Here is a 22,539-nt window from a genome sequence, read left to right as displayed (position 1 = left end):
CTTGTCTTGACCTCTCTGGTCCTTGCTTTTTCTGACTCTTCCCCCCCTTTCAATTGCAGGCGGGAGAGACGATCATTGGAAAGAACAAGGCAAGAAAACTGTCCCTGTGGAGATCTATTTCTTCTTGAAATGCGAGTCAACGCTACAAAGGGTTAGTGGATGGCGATTCCAGCTCTTTTCTTGCGAGTGTGCAGAACAAGATGGCTAGAATAGTAGCTCTCTAGCTACAATTGTTTGTGATGGCTGTTGAAACAGAAAAGCCACTACCGGTACAGTGAGCCTTTTGTGGACATAGCCCCTTGGTAACAGGAGGAAGTGGGACCAGGTCTTCAGGACTAGGTTGTATGTCCAGCAACACCATATTCTGTTACTCTATTTCCCCACTCTGCTCGCCCCCTCAAATTCTTTTAAGGCTTGCAAACAAAAAAAACTTGTGTGTTATTAATATTAACAATTTCTGCTAGAAAATTGAGGTTAGAAGGTGGTACTGCGCTACACTGCAATTAATAACTCATGGAAGAGTTTTCCATTTCCTACCTGACTCATAAGTCAGAATCAAGCATGAGATAGGATTATGCAAATATTGTTTAAACCCATATAATGGTATGTGAGTGTATAATGCTCACACTGTTACAACCGTTTCATCCACTCCCCCCCAATTGCTTTCTAACTTCACTATTTTAGGAATGGTATGCTCTTCATTTAACCCCCCAAAACTAAGATTATCTACTTATTTCTTTCTTTCCCAATACTTTATCCAGTAATGATCATTTACAATGGAATGTCATTTAAAAACCATATGGCTTGATGAGGTATTAGTGTTTTTATAATACAAAATACATTTAATTCAGATTTAGAAGAGGAGCCAATGCAAGTTAATTTTGCAATTCACGTGTTAATATCAGAGCTTCCACATTTTTTTCCCAAGACAGCGTTCAGGTTTTTTTTTTTTTTTTTAAAGCAACCACAGACATCGTGCTGTTAAGATAATGTTAGTTTGGCAAAATGCATCTAATTGTGTTATTTTGCACAGAGGGGGAAGTGAAGCTGAAAAAGAGTGTTATATTCTTTCTTTTGTCATGTGTGTTAGATGGTGAGGCCTTTGAACAGAGTTATACATTCAGGGTTATTGATTTTTTATGGCACCGTGCAGAAGAGGGGTGGGGGGAAGGAGAAAAAGCACTAACAGGAATTACAATGAGGAATGTCACAGAGCATGATCAGGAACACCAGAGCAGATCCTGACAAGGGTTTAAAGGACAATCGAGCGGATAACGACACCAGAAGCAAATGACAAATGCACGGCCATAATGGCCGAAAGGAAACCTGATACGTTTCAGTAGGTAAGAAAATGCAAAAGGGTTTGGTGACTTCCAACTCTTAAAAAAAATGACGGGGTCCAGGCCGTGCAAGCATGTGCTGTCCGACCGAACGAGGTGCAAACTCGATGACACGGTCAGCGTGGGGTGAAGGAGAGCAAAGTCCTCGATCCAACTGCCTGCTCAACTGTGAAATTCCCTAGGTGACCTTGATCCAGTTCCTCTTTCGGTTTGGCCCATCCCATTGACCGGTTGTAAGGATACCGCGGGAGTATCTTGCCTGAGGTGGGTTAGGCCACGAGAGCAACGGGCGCCACCTGAGTTATGCTCTTCTAGGGCCACTGGAATCAGTGGGCTCAGAAGGGTGTGACTCTGCTTGGGAGGACACAGCCAGGGATCTCCATAGCTGAAGTGGACTCCATCCTAGCTTTCCCGAGTCTCAGACTGACACTGTAACCACCGCTCCGAGCGTGTTCTCAGAAGGCCGAGCCAATAGTCTTGCAAGAGGCCCTGATCTGGAAATCCTTCGAACAGCAAACAAAACCACGCAGAAGCTGTTGCAAAAAAACCCTTCAGTTTGTTGTTTTTTAGGGGTTCACAGAGCAGGCTGCCAGTCTCTGTATCAGCTAAGGCTACCCTGGTCTCCCCTGCCAGATAGACAGCTGATCTGTCTACCTGAAACTGTTATTAGGGGCAGAGACTTGGGAACCAAAAGCGCCTTAAATCCTAACAAAGGTCTAATTAATTTTAATCCGCTAACTTGTACATGTTCTGTCGCTGGTTTTATAACTTCATATTGTTTTTACTATTTTATACCATTTCATGCTTGGCACAAGTTGCCCTTTGTATGCAGTACAGGATGGAAGGGCATGGTAGAAATGTTTTAAACAAATGCTTTAAACATGCCTAATTTGTTCTGCTGCTGTAGCTAAATGTGGCAACTCATGCCCGGTTCCCTGCAAATCCATGCAACTGATACATGCTGATAGTCCTTGTATTAATCTGACTCGTAACGGGCTAGCCAGGGGACAGATCCAACTTGTTAAATTAAGACCCTGTGACTCAATGGCAGAGTACATTCTTTACATGTAGAAGGTTTAAGGTCTCCAGCCCGCAGAGCCCCTATCAGCCAGAACAAAATACGGAGCTTGCTTGACTCTGGACATAGCAGCTACATTTGCCAACCCAACAACCGAGTGAAGTCGGATGCGTTTGTTGCGCATGCGCAGAAAAGGTGGGGATTTAAAATTTTAAAAGGAAGGGACTGGACAGATACTCGTTCACCGAGGTGTGATCTGAGATCCAGTAGACTCACCTTGGCCCTTCTGCGCCCCTGCCTTTGGCTTAAACAACGAAAAACTCTTACGGTTGCACCTTTTCATTCTTTACCCAGACAACACTGCGATACGCATTTAGCAAATAGCAAGCATTTGAGCAGAATCTTTGAGACCGCTGAAGTGATCAGGTTTCCTTTCGACCGTAATATATTCCCTGATTCGGCCTTACCCTTCGGGACACCTGATAATGGATCAGAGTAATCAGAAGTGTTTGGGTCATCTTGAGCTACAAATTTCCGAGAGCCAGTCACTTTAGGTTTCCAGGAACCAATCACTTTAGGTGAGATAACTGGGATACTTCCCACTGTGGTAATAGAGGCTGAGGAGAACGCCATGTCTGTGGTGGCAAACAGATTGGTATTAATGTGTATTACAGTCCTTTGTTGTTTTTATTTTTTTGGGTTAAACTTTCACTGATTGGTGGCTACATTGTATTTTGGGTAAAGGTCCCCTGTGCAAGCACCGGCGTTTACTAGGCTGACTTTTGTTTACGGGGTGGTTTGCCACTGCCTTCCCCAGTTATCTTCCCTTTACCACCAGCAAGCTGGCTCCTCAATTGTACCGACCTTGGAAGGATGGAAGGCTGAGTCAACCTTGAGCCGGCTACCTGAAACCAATTTCCGTCGGGATCGAACTCCGGTCGTGAGCAGCGCTTGGACTGCAGTACTGCAGCTCACCACTCAGTGCCACCGGGTTACTATAGGTTCTTGGCACCAAGGTCACTCAACCAGGTTGAGCCTTGGCAATTAAGAACATAAGAACATAAGAAAGGCCCTGCTGGATCAGACCAAGAAGTCCAGAAGTCTGTTCACATGGTGGCCAACCAGGTGCCTCTAGGAAGCCCACAAACAAGACGAGTGCAGCAGCACCATCCTGCCTGTGTTCCACCGAAACCCAAAATATTCTGTGGGGTGAAAACGGTCCTGATGGTTTCTACCTACTATGGTAGCAATAGACCCTAGAAAGTCACTCATAGATCTCTTTTAACGGAAAGAGCAAAAGCCCCAAATTTAAAAACAAGCCTGATTTTCGCCACCACTCTCAATATGTTCACCTATGGGTGAACAGGGCAAACGTTTTACTGCCATTTTCTCTCTTTCCCCTTCCCCATTAGATCCTTGGCAAACAAATCCTACCAAATGTTTGTAAATCAAACATTGTTCTTGTTCAGTTACGGAAGTGCAAATAGCATCAGACACCAAATCAAAGAAACACGTCGCTGAGCTCCCGGAAGTATGCAAAGCCTCTGAAAACTGTCACGGGCGAACAGAATTAATGAAAGATCAGAAGGCAAATTTCAGGCAGGAGCTCTTATTGAAGGCCAATATGGGATTTTGCCTTTCGAGTTCAAAAGAGCACCAGTACAATCATTGACGAGGGATTTGACGCGACAACCCTGCAGAACAGCAGGGGGAGGAGAGTCACAGTTCCTATCCCAAACAAGGGCTCAGAGCTTCTGCTTAGCAGACTGCCCGCCTGGGCAGGTCCATCCTATTAACAATGGCGTTGACAGGACCAGCATGTGTTGGTGAGAGTGCGCAAACCGCCGAGCCACACAGAACTCTTCTTCAGGCAGAATTAGCGCTGGGCTCACCAAAAGGTTGCCTATGCATGTACACAAATGCTGCCAAGTCACAACCGATTTATGCTGACTCCAGCAAGGGCCTTTCAAGGCAAGGGAGATGCAGAGGTGGTTTGCCGTTGCCTTCCTCTGCAGAGTCTTCCTTGGTAGTCTCCCATCCAAGTACCGACCTCGCTTAGCTTCCGAGAATCTGACTATACCTTACCATTCCTCATCCCAAAGGGTTGGCCAGTTGGGTGACAACCAACATCTGTCTAATTCAGGGGTCTGCAAACTGCGGCTCCCGAGCCGCATGCGGCTCTTTGGCCTGTTGAGTGCGGCTCTCCAAACTTGGTTCGGAGCCCCTGCTCTCACGCCCGCTCATGCCGGCAGCCGGGCTGCAGAGCTGGCGTGCCTGAGAGAGTGAGTGAGCGTGAGAGAGCAGCCGCGCTGTCTCTCCCTCCCCCCCGCCGTGGAGAATGGCCGGGTCCCCCTTTCCCTTTCCCTCAATGGTTGGGAGGCTAAAGCCTCCCCTCGTGATTACTGGGTGGGCGGCTCAGGGGTTCCTGCCCCCCCCGCCCGCCTATCAGCTGTTGGGCGGGGTGGGCTTCCTTTGGTAGACCTGGCCTCCAGCTGAGTCCCATTGGGAGGCCATGTCTACCCACTGGCTTTCTTGGCAGTAGACCTGGACTCCGAGGAGGGGAAAGTCCCCCTTCAGAGGCCAGGTCTACCCACTGGCTTCTATGGGCCTCCGGAGGCCAGGTCTACTGCCAAGAAAGCCAATGGGTAGACCTGGCCTCCCAATGGGACTCAGCCGGAGGCCAGGTCTACCAATAGGCTTTTATGGTGGTAGACCAGGCCTCCAGACGAGGACTCCGGACGGGGAGGGGGAAATGGCAGGGACTTACAATTTAATTTTTATCAATAAATAAGATCACTATTAAGTATGATATCAAGTTTTATTCAGTGTACCTATAGTTTAATTAAGACTTAAAACTTTAATTAAAGTTTATTAAGTTAACAAACAGTGTACCTACCTATATAGTTTAAGAAATTTGGCTCTCAAAAGAAATCTCAATCGTTGTACTGTTGATATTTGGCTCTTGTTGTACTGTTGATATTTGGTTGATATTTGACTAATGAGTTTGCCGACCCCTGGGCTAACTGAAGCACAACTACCAGATTTAAGGAAGATGTGAAAAGGTGTAGCTGAAGGGAACGGCCACGGCACTGAAGCAGAAGATCTCCGTGCTCCAGCATATGGGCTAGGTGTCACCTGGAGGTGAAAAGATTTGGACCCCAAAATACCCTCTCTTTTATCAACTTGCTTAAGATAGATGGTGGTGGGGATTCCCCTGGAGGCCTGTCTTGTCTGAGGTGAGCGGGGCAGGAAATGGCTTCTTCAGCTGCTCCGCCCAAGCCTTTCTTTTTCATGAAGACTGTCGAGTTTACCTTTTAGGGGGTGCTCCGCCCTCTTTTAATCTGTCTCTGATTGTTTGGTATGGAGCTTTTAAAAATATATATTAAAATGGCTTTGATGATGTGCTACCTGAGAATCCTTGTTAAGGGAGTTGAAAGGCAACACACAAGTTGACACAACGAAGGAAACAAAACAAGGGACTTCCATCCCCTTCGTGGCCTACTTGGGAGGATTAGATTGCCTCCTCTTGAAGAAGAAGAGTTGGTTTTTATATGCCGACTTTCTTTACCACTTAAGGGAAAATCAAACTGGCTTGCAACCACCTTCCCTTCCCCTCCCCGCAACGGACACCCTGTGAAGTAGGTGGGGCTGAGAGAGCTGTGACTAGCCCAAGGTCACCCAGCTGGCTTCATGTGTAGGCGTGAGGAAACAAATCCAGTTAGCCATATTAGCCTCTGCCGCTCATGTGGAGGAGTGGGGAATCGAACCCGGTTCTCCAGATCAGAGTCCACCGCTCCAAACCACTGCTCTTAACCACTACACCACACTGGCTCTCTCTAGGGCTAGAATGACCTTGGTCTGATCTAGCAGGGCTGCTGTTACGTGGACTCAGAGTTTCGGTAGGAAGAAAGACATTCAACAACATGCCCTCTTACAAAGACTTCAGGCCCTGTTGTCAATACAACCAATCTGGTAGAATCTCAAGGACTCTCAGATTGCAATAATGTTGTCCCCCCTCCCCAGTTCGAGGTCACCAGGTACTGGAATAGAGGTCAGCGATGCATCGCAGTACCCAAACCAGGCACTTCTTAGAAAGCTGCGGCATAATTTCTCCTTTCGAACACGGGCCAAGAGATCAGACGTGGAATCATGAACATGAGGGAAAAGTTCACATGGGGTAATTGAAAAACCATCACTTCTGTGAAAAAGGTCTATGGTGAGTTCATTGGTAATACTGAGAATGGCTGTATTTCATCTGTACTTGAATCAAGAAGAGGAGTTCTGTGATCCCAAGCAGGGGAGAAATGCCCCTATATTTATATTCTTTCCAACAGTTATAAAAGGCAATATCCTACCCCTGTTGGGCCTATGATTTTGGAGAAGTGGCTCCGCTACGGCTTTTGGAAGCCAAGTGCTTTTAGATATGATGCTAAATGCCATTGAGTAGCACAAACAGATCTCTGTACCTTGAGGAAAATCAATACATTTCCCCACCCAAAACTTACTAAATACACATTTTTTGGGTGGTGAGGGGGAGGGAATAAAATGTGTATTTGTGTTATAAAGAACTGGAAGACACAGGAGAAGGCAGGAAGGAGGCGGAGGGGATCAAGCAACCATCTAATGAAATATAATGGACAGACAGGCAACATTCATGGACACATGGCGGGAGAGATGAGGAGGAAAAGGAAGACCGAAAGCTTAGTGGACATCCGTGCAGTGAAAATGTCATGGGATCAAGTTCTTCTGTTAATAAAAAGATGCATCTCAATTAATAATGAGCCATTAGCATGCAGCTATGCGGGAGGGGGTGCCGCATGAGAAAGTTCGGGCTGGATCCTGACCATCAGTTGGAATTATGAGTAAAAGCAGAAAAAGCAAAAATAAAAAATAAAAATGAAGAATTACCAACTGCACCAAAGGAAGGATTAAAAAAAACCACAAAAGAAAAAAGAAAAGAAAAGAAAAAGAGAAGGAGGAGGAGGCTGAAAATGCTGAACTAAAGGAAAGAAAAGATTCATTAATCGGAGGGAAGGAAAAAAACGATTTTAAAAAAACTAACCAGATGTTGGATCCCCAAATATTTTGTAATCTGGTGTAGTTGTAGAAGGCAAAATTTCTAAAAGAATTAAAGGAACAAGTAATCAGTGAAAAGTAACCAAAAAGGAAAAACCAAAAAAGATTTTCAAAGCCTGAGCAACTGAAAATCGAAAAACAAAGTACAATTGGTCAACCCGAGAGGAAAAGGGGAAAAAAAATTATCGGCTCGATACTTTTTGCTTGCAGACCCCAAACGATTGTGAAGGTTGGGAGGGGAACGGTCAGCGGCCGCCGCCACCCAACCATCAAGCAGCTCAGGTTTGTGCCAAATCGGTTTTACGGGAGAGGAGGGGGCGGGGCGTGCTCAGTGCCAGTAATGGGACATCCACACGGGGGGGAACGTGGCCCCGCAAACCGACTCATGCCACGCTCTCGAGCCGGCGACCGGGACCCTCGCTTACCGTGGCAGTCCCCGAGCAGGGCCGTGTTGCCGTATTCCACGTCCTGTTCGTACCCTCCAGCGCTGCGGTTGTATGAAACAAACAAAGACAACCTGCAATTAACAGCATTAGTCGGGAGACGGGCGGGGAATCGACAGTCGGTCCAAACCGCGCAAAGTCGCCGTCCCTCCCCACCCCCTTTCACCCAACGCGCTTTGCTCAGCGGCCGGAAAGAGGGAAGCGGACTTCATACTCAAGAACATTTGACATAAAAGAAAGGTAGTTAGGGCTTTAATTTTAACAACCTCGGCTTGGATCATTAACTCGGCTACTGAGCAGTTGCTCTTACTGATAATGATCCGTGCAACTACCAGGAGGTTAAATTTAACGGTCGCTCTCCTTGACCGGGTACCAACTTCTTTTTTGAGAGTCTCTGCTTGTGTGTGTTGCACGCACATCATCATCTGTGATGGCTACACAGGACGGAGAGTAAGAAGAAGAAGAAGAAAAGTTGGTTTTTATATGCCGACTTTCTCTATCACTTAAGGAGGAATCCAACCGGCTTACAATCGCATTCCCTTCCCCTCCCCACAACAGACACCCTGTGAGGTAGACGAGGCTGAGAGAGTGTGACTAGCCCAAGGTCACCCAGCTGGCTTCGTGTGGAGGAGTGGGGAAACAAATCCGGTTCTCTAGATCAGAGTCCACCGCTCCAAACTACTACACCACGCTGGCTCTCTCTTGGGCTAGAATGACCTTGGTCTAATCTAGCAGGGCTGCTGTTGCGTGAACTCAAGAGTTTTGGTAGGAAGAAAGACATTCAACAACATGCAGTCTTACAACGACTTCAGGCCTGTTGTTAATACCAACCAATCTGGTAGAATCTCAAGGACTCTCAGATTGCAATAATGTTGTCCCCCCTCCCCAATTCGAGGTCACTCATGTGGAGGAGTGGGGAATCAAACCCGGTTCTCCAGATCAGAGTCCACCACTCCAAACCACCACTTCTTACCACTGCACCATGCTGGCTCTCACGCATGGCACTCAGTGGCATGGAGACCATGGAACTAGTTCCGAGGTTGTTCCACCTCTGTTGGCCTACAATATCCACTGAAGAGACTTGGGGGTGGGGGTGGGATGGATTTAATACTCTAACTGTGATTTTGTGTGTGCGCGCAGATTTCTTCTAGTGTCTTTTTGTGTTCAGTGAGTGCTTTCATCCTGCAATATTGTTGTGTACTAGGTTTTGTGACTCCAAAGCTGCCTTGTGGATCGATAAACCTTTCAGTTACTAAACAATCTAAGGCGTCTGGAGCTGCAACCCACAGGGAAGTTCTCCTGCCCGAGCCCCCTTGGAACATACAAGAGCTTTACAAGGCACGGCTCTGCTCTTGAGTGGCTCCCATTTGTTTCAACAAGGCTTTTTTTTTGGGGGGGGGGACTTCACACTCGATTGCGCCCTAAAGCAATCGGACAACAGTACCGGCTAACTCAAATCAAATCAAATTTTATTTCGCTACAATATCAGCTCTGAATAAAAATAAAAGTTAGGTTAAAATAATAAAAGTTGATGGTTCTGGGAGGGATGATTTGGAGAAGAGGAGGAAAGATCTTCTATGGGGGAAGGCTTTCAACCATCCATTTACGAATCCCACTAGACCGGAGGCAAAATTTGGCTACTCGAGTGGTTATCTCCCAAGAGGAGTCTGCTAAGAGAAGGGAAACTTTAGCTTCTTCCGATCTCCCAGGAAAGGATGATACTGGCTAACCCAACATTACCAGTAGTTTTGTTTGCTGACACATAGAGTGTCAAAAAAGGTGCAAGTCCTTCGAGGTTGAGAATTTTTTTCGGGGTATTTAATGTTTCTCCAGGAAACTAAACAGACAGAACTTGACTCGTTTTTGCAAGAAAGCCTGAATTCACAGCGACTTTTCAAGGAAAATGACGGCTGTGCTCGCTGTTCTGAATGCAGCCAGAAGGGCAAACGGAAGCTGTAGTTTAACGGTGGGAAGCATAAATATCACCTTAGACCTCTCAGCAGACTCAAACAGGTTCTGGGTGCCCCATCCTGAGAATCTCAGCTTCCATTAAAAAAAATGAAATCAAGGTTCTTAACCAACCCTCGGCTATGCTGACAGACTTAAAACTCAGCAGATCCAGGAGACAGGATAGTCTACCTAATGCCAGGTGCCTCTAGGAAGCCCCCAAACAAGACGACTGCAGCAGCATTATCCTGCCTGTGTTCCACAGCACCCAATATAATAGGCATAAGAACATAAGAAAAGCCCTGCTGGATCAGACCAAGGTCCATCAAGTCCAGCAGTCTGTTCACACAGTGGCCAACCAGAGGCCTCTAGGAAGCCCACAGACAAGACGACTGCAGCAGCACCGTCCTGCCTGTGTTCCACAGCACCTAATATATTCGGCATGCTTCTCTGATCCTGGAGAATAGGTATGAGTCATGACTAGTATCCATTTTAACTAGCAGCCATGAATACTCCTCTCCTCCATGAACGTGTCCACTCCCCTTTTAAAGCCTTCCAAGTTGGCAGCCATCACCACATCCCGGGGCAGGGAGTTCCACAATTTAACTACGCGTTAACTACTCACACATTTCTCACGGCACGGACTTCAAAGTGCCGCATGACGTTTTGTGGTTTTGGCTACAACTGGCTTGATGAAACGACTGGGTCTCCTTGTGGGTTTCTACCAGGGGCTACTGATGCGAGCAACGCAAGCCCTGGTTCACACAAGCACCCCCTCGGTGTGAGCTTGACCTATCCAGCCCCAGGGGTAGCACCGCTGGATGTAGGCAACCGGATTGAGGCCGCTGCGTTTCCGAACCAATGACTGCCCGTTTGCACGTGTATACAAAATGCTTAATGCAACAGCCCCGGATGACGCTTGAGATTTCGAACACCGCTACTTACAACATGCTCGATTTCACCCTTCCGCAGGTCCCGTGACTCAGCCAGCCGCAGTAGGGGTCTCGGGAGGCAATGCAGGACCTGTGGGGTGAGACCAAGGAAGGGAGTAGAAATGAAATACTATGTCGGGGCCATGGGAATCCATTTTGAAGACCCGCTTGCAAGGAAGGCAGCTTACTTCTTACACGATCCGTGACGCTCGCAACGGCTGAGGGGGATCCGCACGACGCAGCTAGAGAAGGCGACGAACAAAGTGTGGTGGTCTTTGTCCAGCTGTAGGGAAATGACCCTCTGGTCATCCTCGCCGTCTCCGTTACACCTGTTTGGCACAAGGAATTGGGAAGCAGTTATTTCTCCTTCAGCCTTCTTTGATCAGGGGTTTGTCACCTCTGATTTTCACAACAAACCTTTCAAGTGATATCAAGCGTAAGGGGAAAAAAAAATCCCCAGATGTTTACAAAAGCCTATATTTGATGGACATGAGTCAGCAGTGTGATGCAGCAGCTAAAAAGGCAAATGCGGTCTTGGGCTGCATCAACAGAAGTATAGTGTCCAGATCACGTGAAGTGATGTTATCGCTTTACTCTGCTCTGGTTAGACCTCACCTAGAGTACTGTGTTCAGTTTTGGGCACCGCAATTTAAGAAAGATGTAGACAAACTGGAACGTGTCCAGAGGAGGGCAACAAAGATGGTGAGGGGGTCTGGAGACCAAGTCCTATGAGGAAAGGTTGAAGAAGCTGGGTATGTTTAGCCTGAAGAGGAGAAGACTGAGAGGGGATATGATAACCATCTTCAAGTACTTGAAGGGCTGTCATATAGAGGAGGGTGCCGAGTTGTTTTCTGTTGCCCAAGAAGGCCGGACCAGAACCAACGGGTTGAAATTAAATCAAAAGAGTTTCTGTCTAGACATTAGGAAGAGTTTTCTAACAGTTAGAGCCGTTCCTCAGTGGAACAGGCTTTCTCGGGAGGTGGTAAGCTCTCCTTCCCTGGAGGTTTTTAAGAAGAGGCTAGATGGCCATCTGTCAGCAATGCTGATTCTGTGACCTTAGGCAGATGATGAGAGGGAGGGCATCTTGGGCATCTTCTGGGCATGGAGGAGGGGTCACTGGGGGTGTTGGGGGGAGGTAGTTGTGAATTTCCTGCATTGTGCAGGGGGTTGGACTTGATGACCCTGGTGATCCCTTCCAACTCTATGGTTCTATGATTCTATGACAAGACAGACCATTGGTCTGATCCAGCAAGGCTCTTCTTACGTTCTAGGCTGATAGTAAGATACAAGATGGGTCTGGCTAAAACAGTCACCTAGTGTTTCCCTAGGAAATATCGCGGTGCTGATTATTAATGACTTTCCCAGTTTCTTTACAATGTAGCTCATTTCATATCTAGGGAGCAATACCTGCACAGTAACAGGAGGGCATCAGTGCAGATCTGAAATGGGATCGTGATCTACAGACATTGGTGGATACACGAACAGCTCCAGATTATTCTGCTGTTCATTCTGATAAAGATCAGGAAGCACCAGCCAAGGGGTGGGGTGGGGAGGAAACCATTCCAAGCCAGGTGTCAAGGAAGGGAAATGACTCAGACAGAACAAGACGTCATAAAAAATGACTTACAGCAGTTCTTGTTAAATGATACCTACTTTGCATGATTGTAAGCATCAATCTCTTCCAGTAAGACGCTGTCATTCAAGGAGAAAGGTCTGGTCTTTGCCAAGATTTTAAGCACCACTCCAGCTTCAGAGCCAACGAATATGACGGTGTAGTTTTGGTAGGGGCCAGCAGAGCGGTCCACGGCTATCGCAGTCAGCCGATACCTGTCGAGACCAAAACATTTGACATTAATAGTGTCCCACGCCTCTCCCAGACTGTCTGTCCTTCATTTTTCTGAAACACTTTGCCTGTGTGAGTGGAAGTCTCAAAGAGGGGAAGAAAGAAACCATCCATTTGGGGCACCTGCAGCCTTTCAGTTTGGAAGGTGGAAGGGTAAAGGTAGTCCGTCACATCCCGATGTTTACTAGGCAGTCTATGTCTACGGGGTGGTTTGCCACTGCCTTCCCCAGTCGTCTACATATTAACCCCAGCAGGCTGGGTATTCATTTCACCGACCTCGGAAAGATGGAAGGCTGAGTCTCCCTTGAGCCGGCTACCTGAAACCGACTTCCGTAGGGATCGAACTCAGGTCGCGAGCAGAGCTTTTGACTGTAGTACTGCAGCTTGCCACTCTGCGCCACAGGGCTCATCCCTCTGTTTGGAAAGAGCCCCACAAATGCCCCTTCCGTTTAGCTCCTTCATAGGGAAGTATTACTACTTTTGTTTGCTTTTGGGAAACCATCAGTGCCTTCTGTCGCAGCAGAAGACACAACACCAACCAACTTCCTCCTCTCAGACCTATTTGCATGTCTAGTAACAAACACAGGGCTACAGAAAAGAAGATTGCCGTGGCTCAATTAGAGCCGCATGGTCTGCTGGGTGACCTGGGACCAGTCACCCTTTCTCAAGCCAGCCCATGTCACAGGGTTCTTGCAAGGATTAAAAAGTGGGGAGACATCTCACAGCCCCCCCCCCGAGGTCTTTCAAAGAAGGGCAGGATAAAAATCTAAATAGCAGTCGGCCTGGAATTGAGGATGGATGTGGGCATACACCGCTGAGTGCCAACCGGCCTACCTACTGCCTTGAAAACGCCCCTGAGTGTTTGGGGAATGAGGGAGCTGAACCTTGTTTGGCAAACAGAATCCTGCGGATCACGCAAAAGCTCTTCAGTCTTTTGGTCCCATTTCCAAGCGCCTTCTCGAGATCTGGGGTGCCACGGGCTAGTTCGTCAACGGGAAGCTGCCCGAAAGCCGTGTGCGTTGGCCAACAGCAATCGCTAAGCGAGGCATGATCCTTTGCGTCCCTTGCCTGCATGGGGAGCGTGGCACGGCAGCTGGAGCCAAAAACTGCGACCCTTGGCTGCATCCACCCCGTCTGTGATGTGCAACCCATCCTGCCTCTGTCATCACTGTGCCAGGAGCTCCCCCTGCCCACTAATCCACCCCTTTGGCTTCCCTCAGCAGGGGCAAGCAAAGACAAAGTAGTCAAGCCGGCCCTGGGATGCCATGGGAGGGGCTGTGGCTCAGTGGTAGAGCATCTCCTTGACATGCAGAAAGTCCCAGGTTTAATCCCCGGCATCTCCAGTTAAAGGGATTGGGCAAGTGGGTGAGGGGAAAGACCCCCACCTGAGACCCTGGAGAGCCGCTGAAAGTCTTAGTGGACAATGCTGACTTTGATGGACTGAGGGTCTGATTCAGTATAAGGCAGCTTCATGGGGATAGGCCATGGTTCAGTGGTAAAGCATCTGCTTGGCATGCAGAAGGTCCCAAGTTTAATCCCCGGCATCTCCAGTTAAAGGGACTAGGCAAGTAGTGATGTGAAAGACCTCTGCCTGAGACACTGCCAGTCTGAGTAGACAATACTGACTTTGATGGACCAAGGGTCTGATTCAGTATAAGGCAGCTTCATGTGTTCATGCTTCTCCTTACACAACACTGTAGGTGAGATCTTGACTCTAGGCTGCCTTTTTTGTTTGGTGCTGCCCCAGGTCTCTCGGAACATGCCGATCAGCCCGGTGTGCCAAGCTCTCCGATACAGTACCAGCCTGGCTAGTTTTCCGGAAGAGCAGGTCTAGCCAGATTTCTGTTTTGTTAAAACCAGAGAATAGCCCTTCTCTGCCTCCCACCCACGGCCTCTGCAAAGCCAAATCCCGCTCCGGTCTTGTGTACGTGGGCGGGCTCTGGCCACCGGCGAGTCCCGCACAGGAGCAGATGCGTCAGCCACAATGCAACCTCAAGCACACTTTCAACGATGGCGTACAAAGGCCCTGCTGCGGCCGGGATTGTGTTTCAGTCCCGCAGCAGCTGTGCCTTACATCCCTGCCCAACGCCTCCCTTACCTGACCCTCGTCTTTGTGAACCAGGGTTCCTCGATGACGGACGGAACGGCGGAATCCATCAAAGGGTGGGATTTGATGAAAGAGAGGGTTTCATCTGGGAAATCAATGGAGGTTTTGTAAGCCTCTGCTAGGCCGTGTTTTGCACAGCAACCAGGTCTGAAAGGAAAGCGACATTTTTTTCCCGATTTTTTATTAAAGTTAACAAGGAGGGCAAGAGTTTCGAAAGAGCGAGGGAAACACTCGTGGCCCGAATGAAAAAAAAAAGCCACAATTTTGGGCATTTGTCCATTCTGCACACAGCTGGCCGAGTGCTTTGATTCGGCCCAGATTCTATTACGTGTGTGGCGAACGAAAATTGGTACAACAAAAATTGGAAAACATAAGAACGTAAGAAAAGCCCTGCTGGATCAGACCAAGGTCCATCAAGTCCAGCAGTCTGTTCACACAGTGGCCAACCAGGGGCCTCTAGGAAGCCACAAACAAGACGACTGCAGCAGCAGCATCCTGCCTGGGTTCCACAGCACCTAATAGAATTGGCCTGCTCCTCTGATCCTGGAGAGAATAGGTCTGCATCATGAGTAGTATCCATTTTAACTAGTAGCCATGGATAGCCCTCTCCTCCACGAACATGTCAACTCCCCTTTTAAAGTCTTCCAAGTTGGCCTTCCAAAAGGCCACAGAGAAGCAGGAGAATATATGCTTTTGGACATGTAAGGCCCAAGGCTCCCTGTCCCAGGATGTGGTGATGGCTGCCAGCTTGGAGGGCTTTAAGAGGGGAGTGGACATATACATGGAGGAGAGGGGTATTTGTGGCTATTAGTTAGAATGGATACTAGTCATGTTGCATACCTATTCTCTCCAGGATCAGAGGAGAAGGCCTATTATCTTAGGTGCTGTGGAACACAGGCAGGATGGTGCTGCTGCAGTCATCTTGTTTGTGGTCTTCCTAGAGGCCCCTGGTTGGCCACTGTGTGAACAGACTGCTAGACTTGATGGGCTTTGGTCTGATCCAGCAGGGCCTTTCTTATGTTCTTATGTTCTTACGGCTGAGCTTCTACTGCAAGGTAAGGTTGAGACCGAGCCCTGACTGAAGCTACCGAGACCACTAGCCGCGCAATCTTAAGCAGAGTTATCCTCTTCTAAGCGTACTGACTTCAATAGACTTTGAAGGACATAACTCTGCTTACAATTGCAAGAATTTCAGGCTGGCCATCTGTCCTATGAACTTAAGCAGATGATGACAGGGAGGGCATCTTGGCCATCTTCTGGGCATGGAGTGGGGGTCACTGGGGGTGAGGTAGTTGTGAATTTCCTGCATTGTGCAAGGGGGTTGGACTAGATGACCCTGGTGGTCCCTTCCAACTCTATGATTCTATGATTCGATGAATGAGCCTCTGTGGGTTATGTTTTTTTCTCCTGAATATTCTGGGGCACCTGTGAAAATTTCACTGTGTTAGTTGCCAAGGGATCGCCTCCTCTCGGTAAAGGCTAACGCTTTTATAGTCGTTGAGAATGCAACTACTAGAGACATGATTTTGGCTCGGATCTCCTAATTTAATTTTAAGGCTAAGAAGCAGATGCTTTTGGAAAGATTAACCCTCTCCCCTTTATTACATCAAATATATACTGAAGTTCTGCATTGTATCAATCCCCCCCCCCCGAGCACTTGGATTAGCCAATTTCTATGAAGAGAATGATATGGGAGGAAACATTAACCTCTTCTTTGCCAGTAGTCCAGTCTAAACCGATCCACCCCCCCGGCTGCTCTTTAACTGGTAAAAATACTTTCGGAGCTCCGATCAAAGATCTCTCACTCCTCACCCCATTGCGTCCTTGCTTGCCGTGGGCCTACTGATGGTTACTAATCCAGTCCTTTATTAAACCTTCATGCGTTTGTTTTCTAAACTGCCTATTGAGAATAAAGATCAGCCTTAGAAAATACTGAATTTTTGGGAGAATGGGAGGCATGGACAACATATTGTTCAACTGAACTTAAATTGGGAAATATCAAGGGATATGAATTGATCTAATTCAAAATGTTAAAAGTAATTAAATTACCAAAGTTAAAAAATCTACTGTAGGATTGACAGATTTGGTTTATTAGAATGAATTAGAATTGAATACAAAGAGAGAAACATGGATATTAAATGGACTGAGGAGGGGAGAGGGGAAGTTAAATATATATACTTGCTTAGAGATAAGATAGAAATCTTTTATATTATGTATTTTGTGAATTGAAAAATAATTAAGATTGTAAACCAATTTGAAAATAATAAAAAATTCTTTAAAAAAATAGACTAAAGAGCAGCCTTGTTTGGTATCTGCTCTGTTTACTTAACATCCATCAAAAGATGACTACTCAGATGTCTGCTTAACATTGTCAGACGGGGGGAACAAGAGCCTCATGAATCACAAAGATTCAAGAAACATTATAAGAGCAGGGGGATTCTAAATCAAATAAAAAACCAGGAGGAATCCGAAGCACAGGTACATGCTGACATATCATAACTGCATTGGCTTAATGTACGGCTCTCAATATCTCTGGAGCCAGGGCTTCCCCGGCAGCTTTAATTCTCCTAATCGCTTAAAAACCACACTATTTTCACTTTTCCCATGCACAGCGTTTTTGTTTCTGATATCCAATTTGATGCACCTTTTTGTGTAAATGACCAAAACGAAACCAACCCCAACAACAGTGGTAAAAGTATGCACAGAAATCAAGCTCTGCCTAGCTGGGGCTCCGCGACAGAGCATTCGCTCGGCAGGCAGAGGGTCCCAGGTTCAATCCCCGGCATCGCCAGCCGAAAGGACCAGGTAGCAGGTGATGCGAAAGACGTCCGCCTGAGACCCTGGAGAGCCGCCGCGAGTTGGAGTAGACAAGGCTGACCTTGATGGACCAAGGGTCTGGTTCAGTGCAAGGCAACCTCACGTGTTCATTTGAACTGGCAACATGCAAACATACTGGGAGACTATTGAAGTTCATTTCTAAAAATAATAATTAAGGTAGGTCAGACCCCGAAAGGCCTCCATCAAACCCCTGACTTGCCAACAGAGGGAACGAAGGACTTCAGCTATCTCCCGTTGCTTTTTCCTCAGCCTCTTTTTAACACGAGCACCCTGCCTCAACGGAGACCTACAACTGTACTCCCGAGGAACAGTTCCGCTGACACCAACCTGATATAAGTAGGCTGATATAAAGTTTATTGTCTCTGGCCGAAGGCCATCATAATCCACCATACAAAACATTAAAATAACATTGAAAAAACTTGAAAACAGTCTGACCCCCAAGAAGCTAGTATTTCAATATGTTGAGTTCCCGGATTAATAACAGCTTTAGCTCGGGTTTTCTTAGCTGCTAAAGCAAAGAGGGAGACTTTGTAGGAAACATCAGGATTGGCGTCTGATAGGAGAAAGAGCAGCTTCTCCGGATCTGGAGACAGATCTAGGCCCTTTAGTAACGCTCCGAGAAATTTAAGTCTGGGCTCTGTGTAAAAAGGATAGAATAAGGTGTAATGAATTAGGACCTCTGCAGCGGCTCCACAAATGCATAGGCGAGAGGCCCATGCTGTTTGGTAACGCCCAGCTATCCAAGCCATTGGGTACACCACTGGTTCCCAACCGGGGATCTGTGGACCCCCAGGGGTCCACGAGAACTAAATTAAGGTCCGCGAAACAAAGTTATAAACCCATAATAAATTAATATTTTCAATTAAAAGTTCTCTATTATAAAAATATATATTCAAATATTATTCTAAGTTTAATGTTTAACTAACAGTTATGATTAAAGTTTATTTTCAAATTCTTGGAATTTTTATTTTGAACCTTGGGGTCCCTGCACTGAACAAAAAAGTCCTAGTGGTCCCTGGTCAAAAAAAGGTTGGGAACCACTGGGGTACACCAACCTATAAAGGCCACAAAACTGAGTTTTGAATGTAAATCTTTTTTTTTTTTTTACCTCGGCCTCGGTATTTTTTCTTCCGGTACGGCTGTCCAAACAGAATCGGGGGTCTTTTGTTCCTTAAATCGTCCTTTGAATACTTTCTCAATGTCCTCCATGCTAAAAGCACACACCGCGGAGCCGGGGATGCTGCAAAAGATAATGGAGGGCGGGGGGAAAAGTCTGCCGTCGCAAAAGCCCAGACGAACAACGCAGCGCCGGGCCGCACGGCTGACCGCCAGAGAGCTCCTTCTGAGGGTGGTTCGGCTAGCCTCTCACCTGTTCAGCTGCGTGGTGAAGACGCCGACCACCGTGGGGACCCCGTTGAGGTCGATGATGTCCGTGATCGACTGGAGCACGTCGAAGTAGAAGAACGAGTCCCCCGGGACGGAGCAGTTGAGGCGGGCCTTCAGGAACGAAGTCCAGTGTTTCTCCAGCACTCGCTGAGAGCCGCCCATGTCGTTCTTGCAGATGCGGGCCACGCGGGAGTACACGGCCTGCGCGGGAAAGGAAAGGTCGGCACAGGGAATGACCGTTGCGGGTGCTTTTGTGGCTTTTCAACACCAGGAGTGACTTTCCAGATAAGGAAGTGGCAGGGCAGTCGTGACACCAAGAAAACCCAACTGTCAGCAACTGGCGGCTCTTGGGCCAAATACAGCCCTCCGAGTGGGGTTGTCTGACTGTGCCCAACTGGCAAGGTACAAGACAATGCAGAGCAGGCAGACTATGAGGTACCGGGGACTGCCCTACAAGGAGTGGTTAAAATGCTTAGGGCTGTTTAGCTTGGAAAGAAGTTGGTTAAGGGGAGACATGATAGAGGTCCATAAAATTACACATGGCATGGAGAGAGTGGACAGGGAGAAGCTTTTCTCCTTCTCTCATAATACTAGAACGCGGGTCATCTGCTGAAGCCGGAGGGCGAGAGATTCAAAACAGATAGAAGGAAGTATTTCTTTACACAACGTATAGTTAAATTGTGGAACTCCCTGCCCCAGGATGTGGTGATGGCTGCCAACTTGGAAGGCTTGAAGAGGGGAGCGGACATATTCACGGAGGAGAGGGCTATCCATGGCTACTAGTCAAAATGGATGCTAGTCATGATGCGTACCTTTTCTCTCCAGGATCAGAGGAGCAGGCCTATTATATTAGTTGCTCCAAACCACCACTCTTAATCACTACACCACGCTGTCACATGCTTAAGGAATACACTATGGCATCGAAACCAGGTATCAGACTAACTATGTGGCAGCCTCACCACAAATTAGGCCTTGGAGGTACTCAGAAGCAAACGGGCTCTGTGGTATGGGGAACATTAACTGGGGGGGAGGTACGCAGTCACTCAAGTGCCTTTTTTGTTTCTAGCACCGAACCCTGATGAAGACTTGGGGGGAGAGGGCTCAAAGGGTACTTAGTGGTATTTTGGTGGTTCCTAGGGATTGTAATCCTAAACAGAGTCGTGGATGGGTAAGGTGCCGTCAAGTCGCAGCCGACTTATGGCAACCCCTTTTGGGGTTTTCATGGCAAGAGACTAACAGAGGTGGTTTGCCAGTGCCTTCCTCTGCACAGCAACCCTGGACTTCCTTGGTGGTCTCCCATCCAAATACTAACCAGGGCTGACCCTGCTTAGCTTCTGAGATCTAACGAAATCGGGCTAGCCTGGGCCATCCAGGTCAGGGCGGACAGAGTTACGCCCCTCTAATTCAATCGGCACCGATGGGTTTAGAATGATGTAACTGTTCAGGACTGCAGCATAAATGTGCCAGACTTGTAATTTTTGAAGGTTAAAAAAAAAAAAAAAGCTACATTGCACAAGCTCCCCCAGCAATTAGAAGTATGCAAGTACCAGCTTATTTGTTTTTTTAAACCAGTCCTTGTAGAAAGGAAACAAGGCAAGGCGCTCTGTAACAAGCGTCCTTTATTCCTCTACAAGTCATCTTGAGGCTTCGTAGCTTCTCGTAACAGACAGCTGCATTTCCTCTTACCTTGCCTAAATTATTGTGCTCCACCGCGATCTCTCGAAAGAAGAAATACACGAAATTCCCATATTCGATGGCGTGGAGGAAATGGGGCTCTGGAAGGTGGAAGAAGAAAGGGGGTTGGAGCGTCCCTTGTGGAGGGGTAAAGCATTACTTACTTTAATGGTACTGTTCATATGGCCAATTCGTCCCTGAACAACGTTGTAAAGCATTACTGTGCTACATGCGGCCTCCAAAACATCCTATCATTAATAAGTCTTCCTCAGGTCTTGTAAGCTGAGGGCCGTGGCTTCCTTGATTGAGTCAATCCATCTCGTGTTGGGTCTTCCTCTTTTCCTGCTGCCTTCCGCTTTTCCCTAGCATTATAGTCTTTTCCAGCGACTCGTCTTTTCATAATGTGACCAAAGTACAATAGCCTCCGTTTGGGCATTTTAGCTTCTAGGGAGAGTTCGGGCTCGATCTGATCTAGAACCCACTGATTTGTCTTTTTTATCAGTACAAATCAGCACACTTGGGTCAGTTCTGTCATGCTCCTGGGGCCGTTGTGCTCACAGGAGATGTGGCTGCTGTAATGTTTCTGGGGTCCAAAATAAGAGACCAAAGGAATGAGGAGTAGTTCGAACAGCTTTATTCTAAGGAGCAACTCCAACAGGTTCATGCAAGCACTCTTATCTAACTTGAACTGCCGATGTGAACATGTGTCCTTAGGGAAGGTCTTCAAATTAACACACTAGACTAACATAAGAGAATATCTTGAAATTATAAATTCTATCACAGCATCTTCCCTTTTAAAAATAATTCATAGACTCATAGAGTTGGAAGGGACCACCAGGGACGTCTAGTCCAACCCCCTGCACAATGCAGGACATTCACAACTACCTCCCCCCCACACCGCCAGTGACCCCTACTCCATGCCCAGAAGATGGCCAAGGTGCCCTCCCTCTCATGAGCTGCCTAAGGCCATGGAATCAGCAGTGCTGGCAGATGGCCATATATCAGCTAATATATCTCCCCCCCCACCCAATTTCTTCCAGGGATGGATTGGGGAAATGTTGTACTTCCATGAATGTGATGCAACAAAGAGCAACTTGGTGAACATTTCTTTTTCCTCTAAGGCAAAAAAAAATAAAAATAAAGTACACCCCAGATCAGCACCAACCAATGACATTTTGCTGAAAGAGCGTCTGGGTCAAATTTCCACACACTTTTTAACTGAAAATGTTTTCAGCAATTCTTGGAAGGTACCTTGAGCCACAAGGGGAGACGGGATATAAATTAACACACTGACCAGTGGTTCCCAAAGTGGGCAGTACCACCCCCCTGGGGGGCAGTGGGATTACCTAGGGGGGCACTAAGAGGCAAGGGGGCAGCAGGGGGGCGCTAGAGGTGGGCCCCTTCAACTGTGTTGTTCACTGATTTACAATCGATCAAGCAATGGCGCCATGCTGGCAAATTTGGCGGAAACTATCAATTTTTTTTCCAGATTTTGAAGAGCTGGATCAAGTCCATCAGTTTTGTTGAATAAATTTCAACTAAAAAGTTTTAATTTGATTTTGAATAGATGTGCAATTAATTGTTACCGCTTAAAAAAATTATTGTTCTTCTTTAGTGCGTCAAGCAAACCCCTATTTTGAATAATTCTTTTTATAGGGTAGGGTAGGGTAGGGTAGGGAGTGCTGGGGTTGAGTTTGTGGAACCAAGGGGGCGGTGGCCTGAAAGGTTTGGGAACCACTGCACTAGACTTCACATAAGAGAATATCTTGAAATTATAAGTTCTATGGGACTGGCCTTTTCCAATGACCTGCCCTGCCCAACGTGACTCGCATCATTTGGTTACAGGTGTTCGTGCCTCGCTTGCCCTGCTCACAAACAGGCTCCTGTTGAGGCCTCTCCGCCGGGATCTGTCGGCCACGGCTGCCAAAAAGGCTT

At 47.3% G+C, this 22,539-nt stretch overlaps 1 protein-coding gene across 4 annotated transcripts in view; it reads right to left on the bottom strand.

The window, feature by feature from the left end:
* The window catches only part of SEMA6D (semaphorin 6D), a 33,003-nt gene that overhangs the window by 2,322 nt on the left and 8,142 nt on the right, over positions 1 to 22,539 (bottom strand). The window contains exons 8-17 of one of the 4 annotated variants that reach the window (XM_056865806.1): positions 20,617 to 20,705; positions 18,914 to 19,131; positions 18,653 to 18,784; positions 14,698 to 14,853; positions 12,410 to 12,583; positions 10,945 to 11,085; positions 10,770 to 10,847; positions 7,860 to 7,921; positions 7,421 to 7,477; positions 2,826 to 2,993 (exon numbers count right to left, since the gene is read on the bottom strand). In XM_056865806.1, coding sequence (XP_056721784.1) covers positions 2,826 to 2,993; positions 7,421 to 7,477; positions 7,860 to 7,921; positions 10,770 to 10,847; positions 10,945 to 11,085; positions 12,410 to 12,583; positions 14,698 to 14,853; positions 18,653 to 18,784; positions 18,914 to 19,131; positions 20,617 to 20,705 — 1,275 coding nt within the window. Of the gene's footprint in view, positions 1 to 2,825; positions 2,994 to 7,346; positions 7,478 to 7,859; positions 7,952 to 10,769; positions 10,848 to 10,944; positions 11,086 to 12,409; positions 12,584 to 14,697; positions 14,854 to 18,652; positions 18,785 to 18,913; positions 19,132 to 20,616; positions 20,706 to 22,539 lie in introns of those variants that run through there. The other 3 variants (XM_056865805.1, XM_056865803.1, XM_056865804.1) reach the window with 3 other exon arrangements.

Source organism: Euleptes europaea, chromosome 20 (genome assembly GCF_029931775.1).
Source record: "Euleptes europaea isolate rEulEur1 chromosome 20, rEulEur1.hap1, whole genome shotgun sequence".
Classification (NCBI taxonomy): Eukaryota; Metazoa; Chordata; class Lepidosauria; order Squamata; family Sphaerodactylidae; genus Euleptes; species Euleptes europaea.
This window is presented reverse-complemented; position numbering and strand designations above follow the sequence as displayed.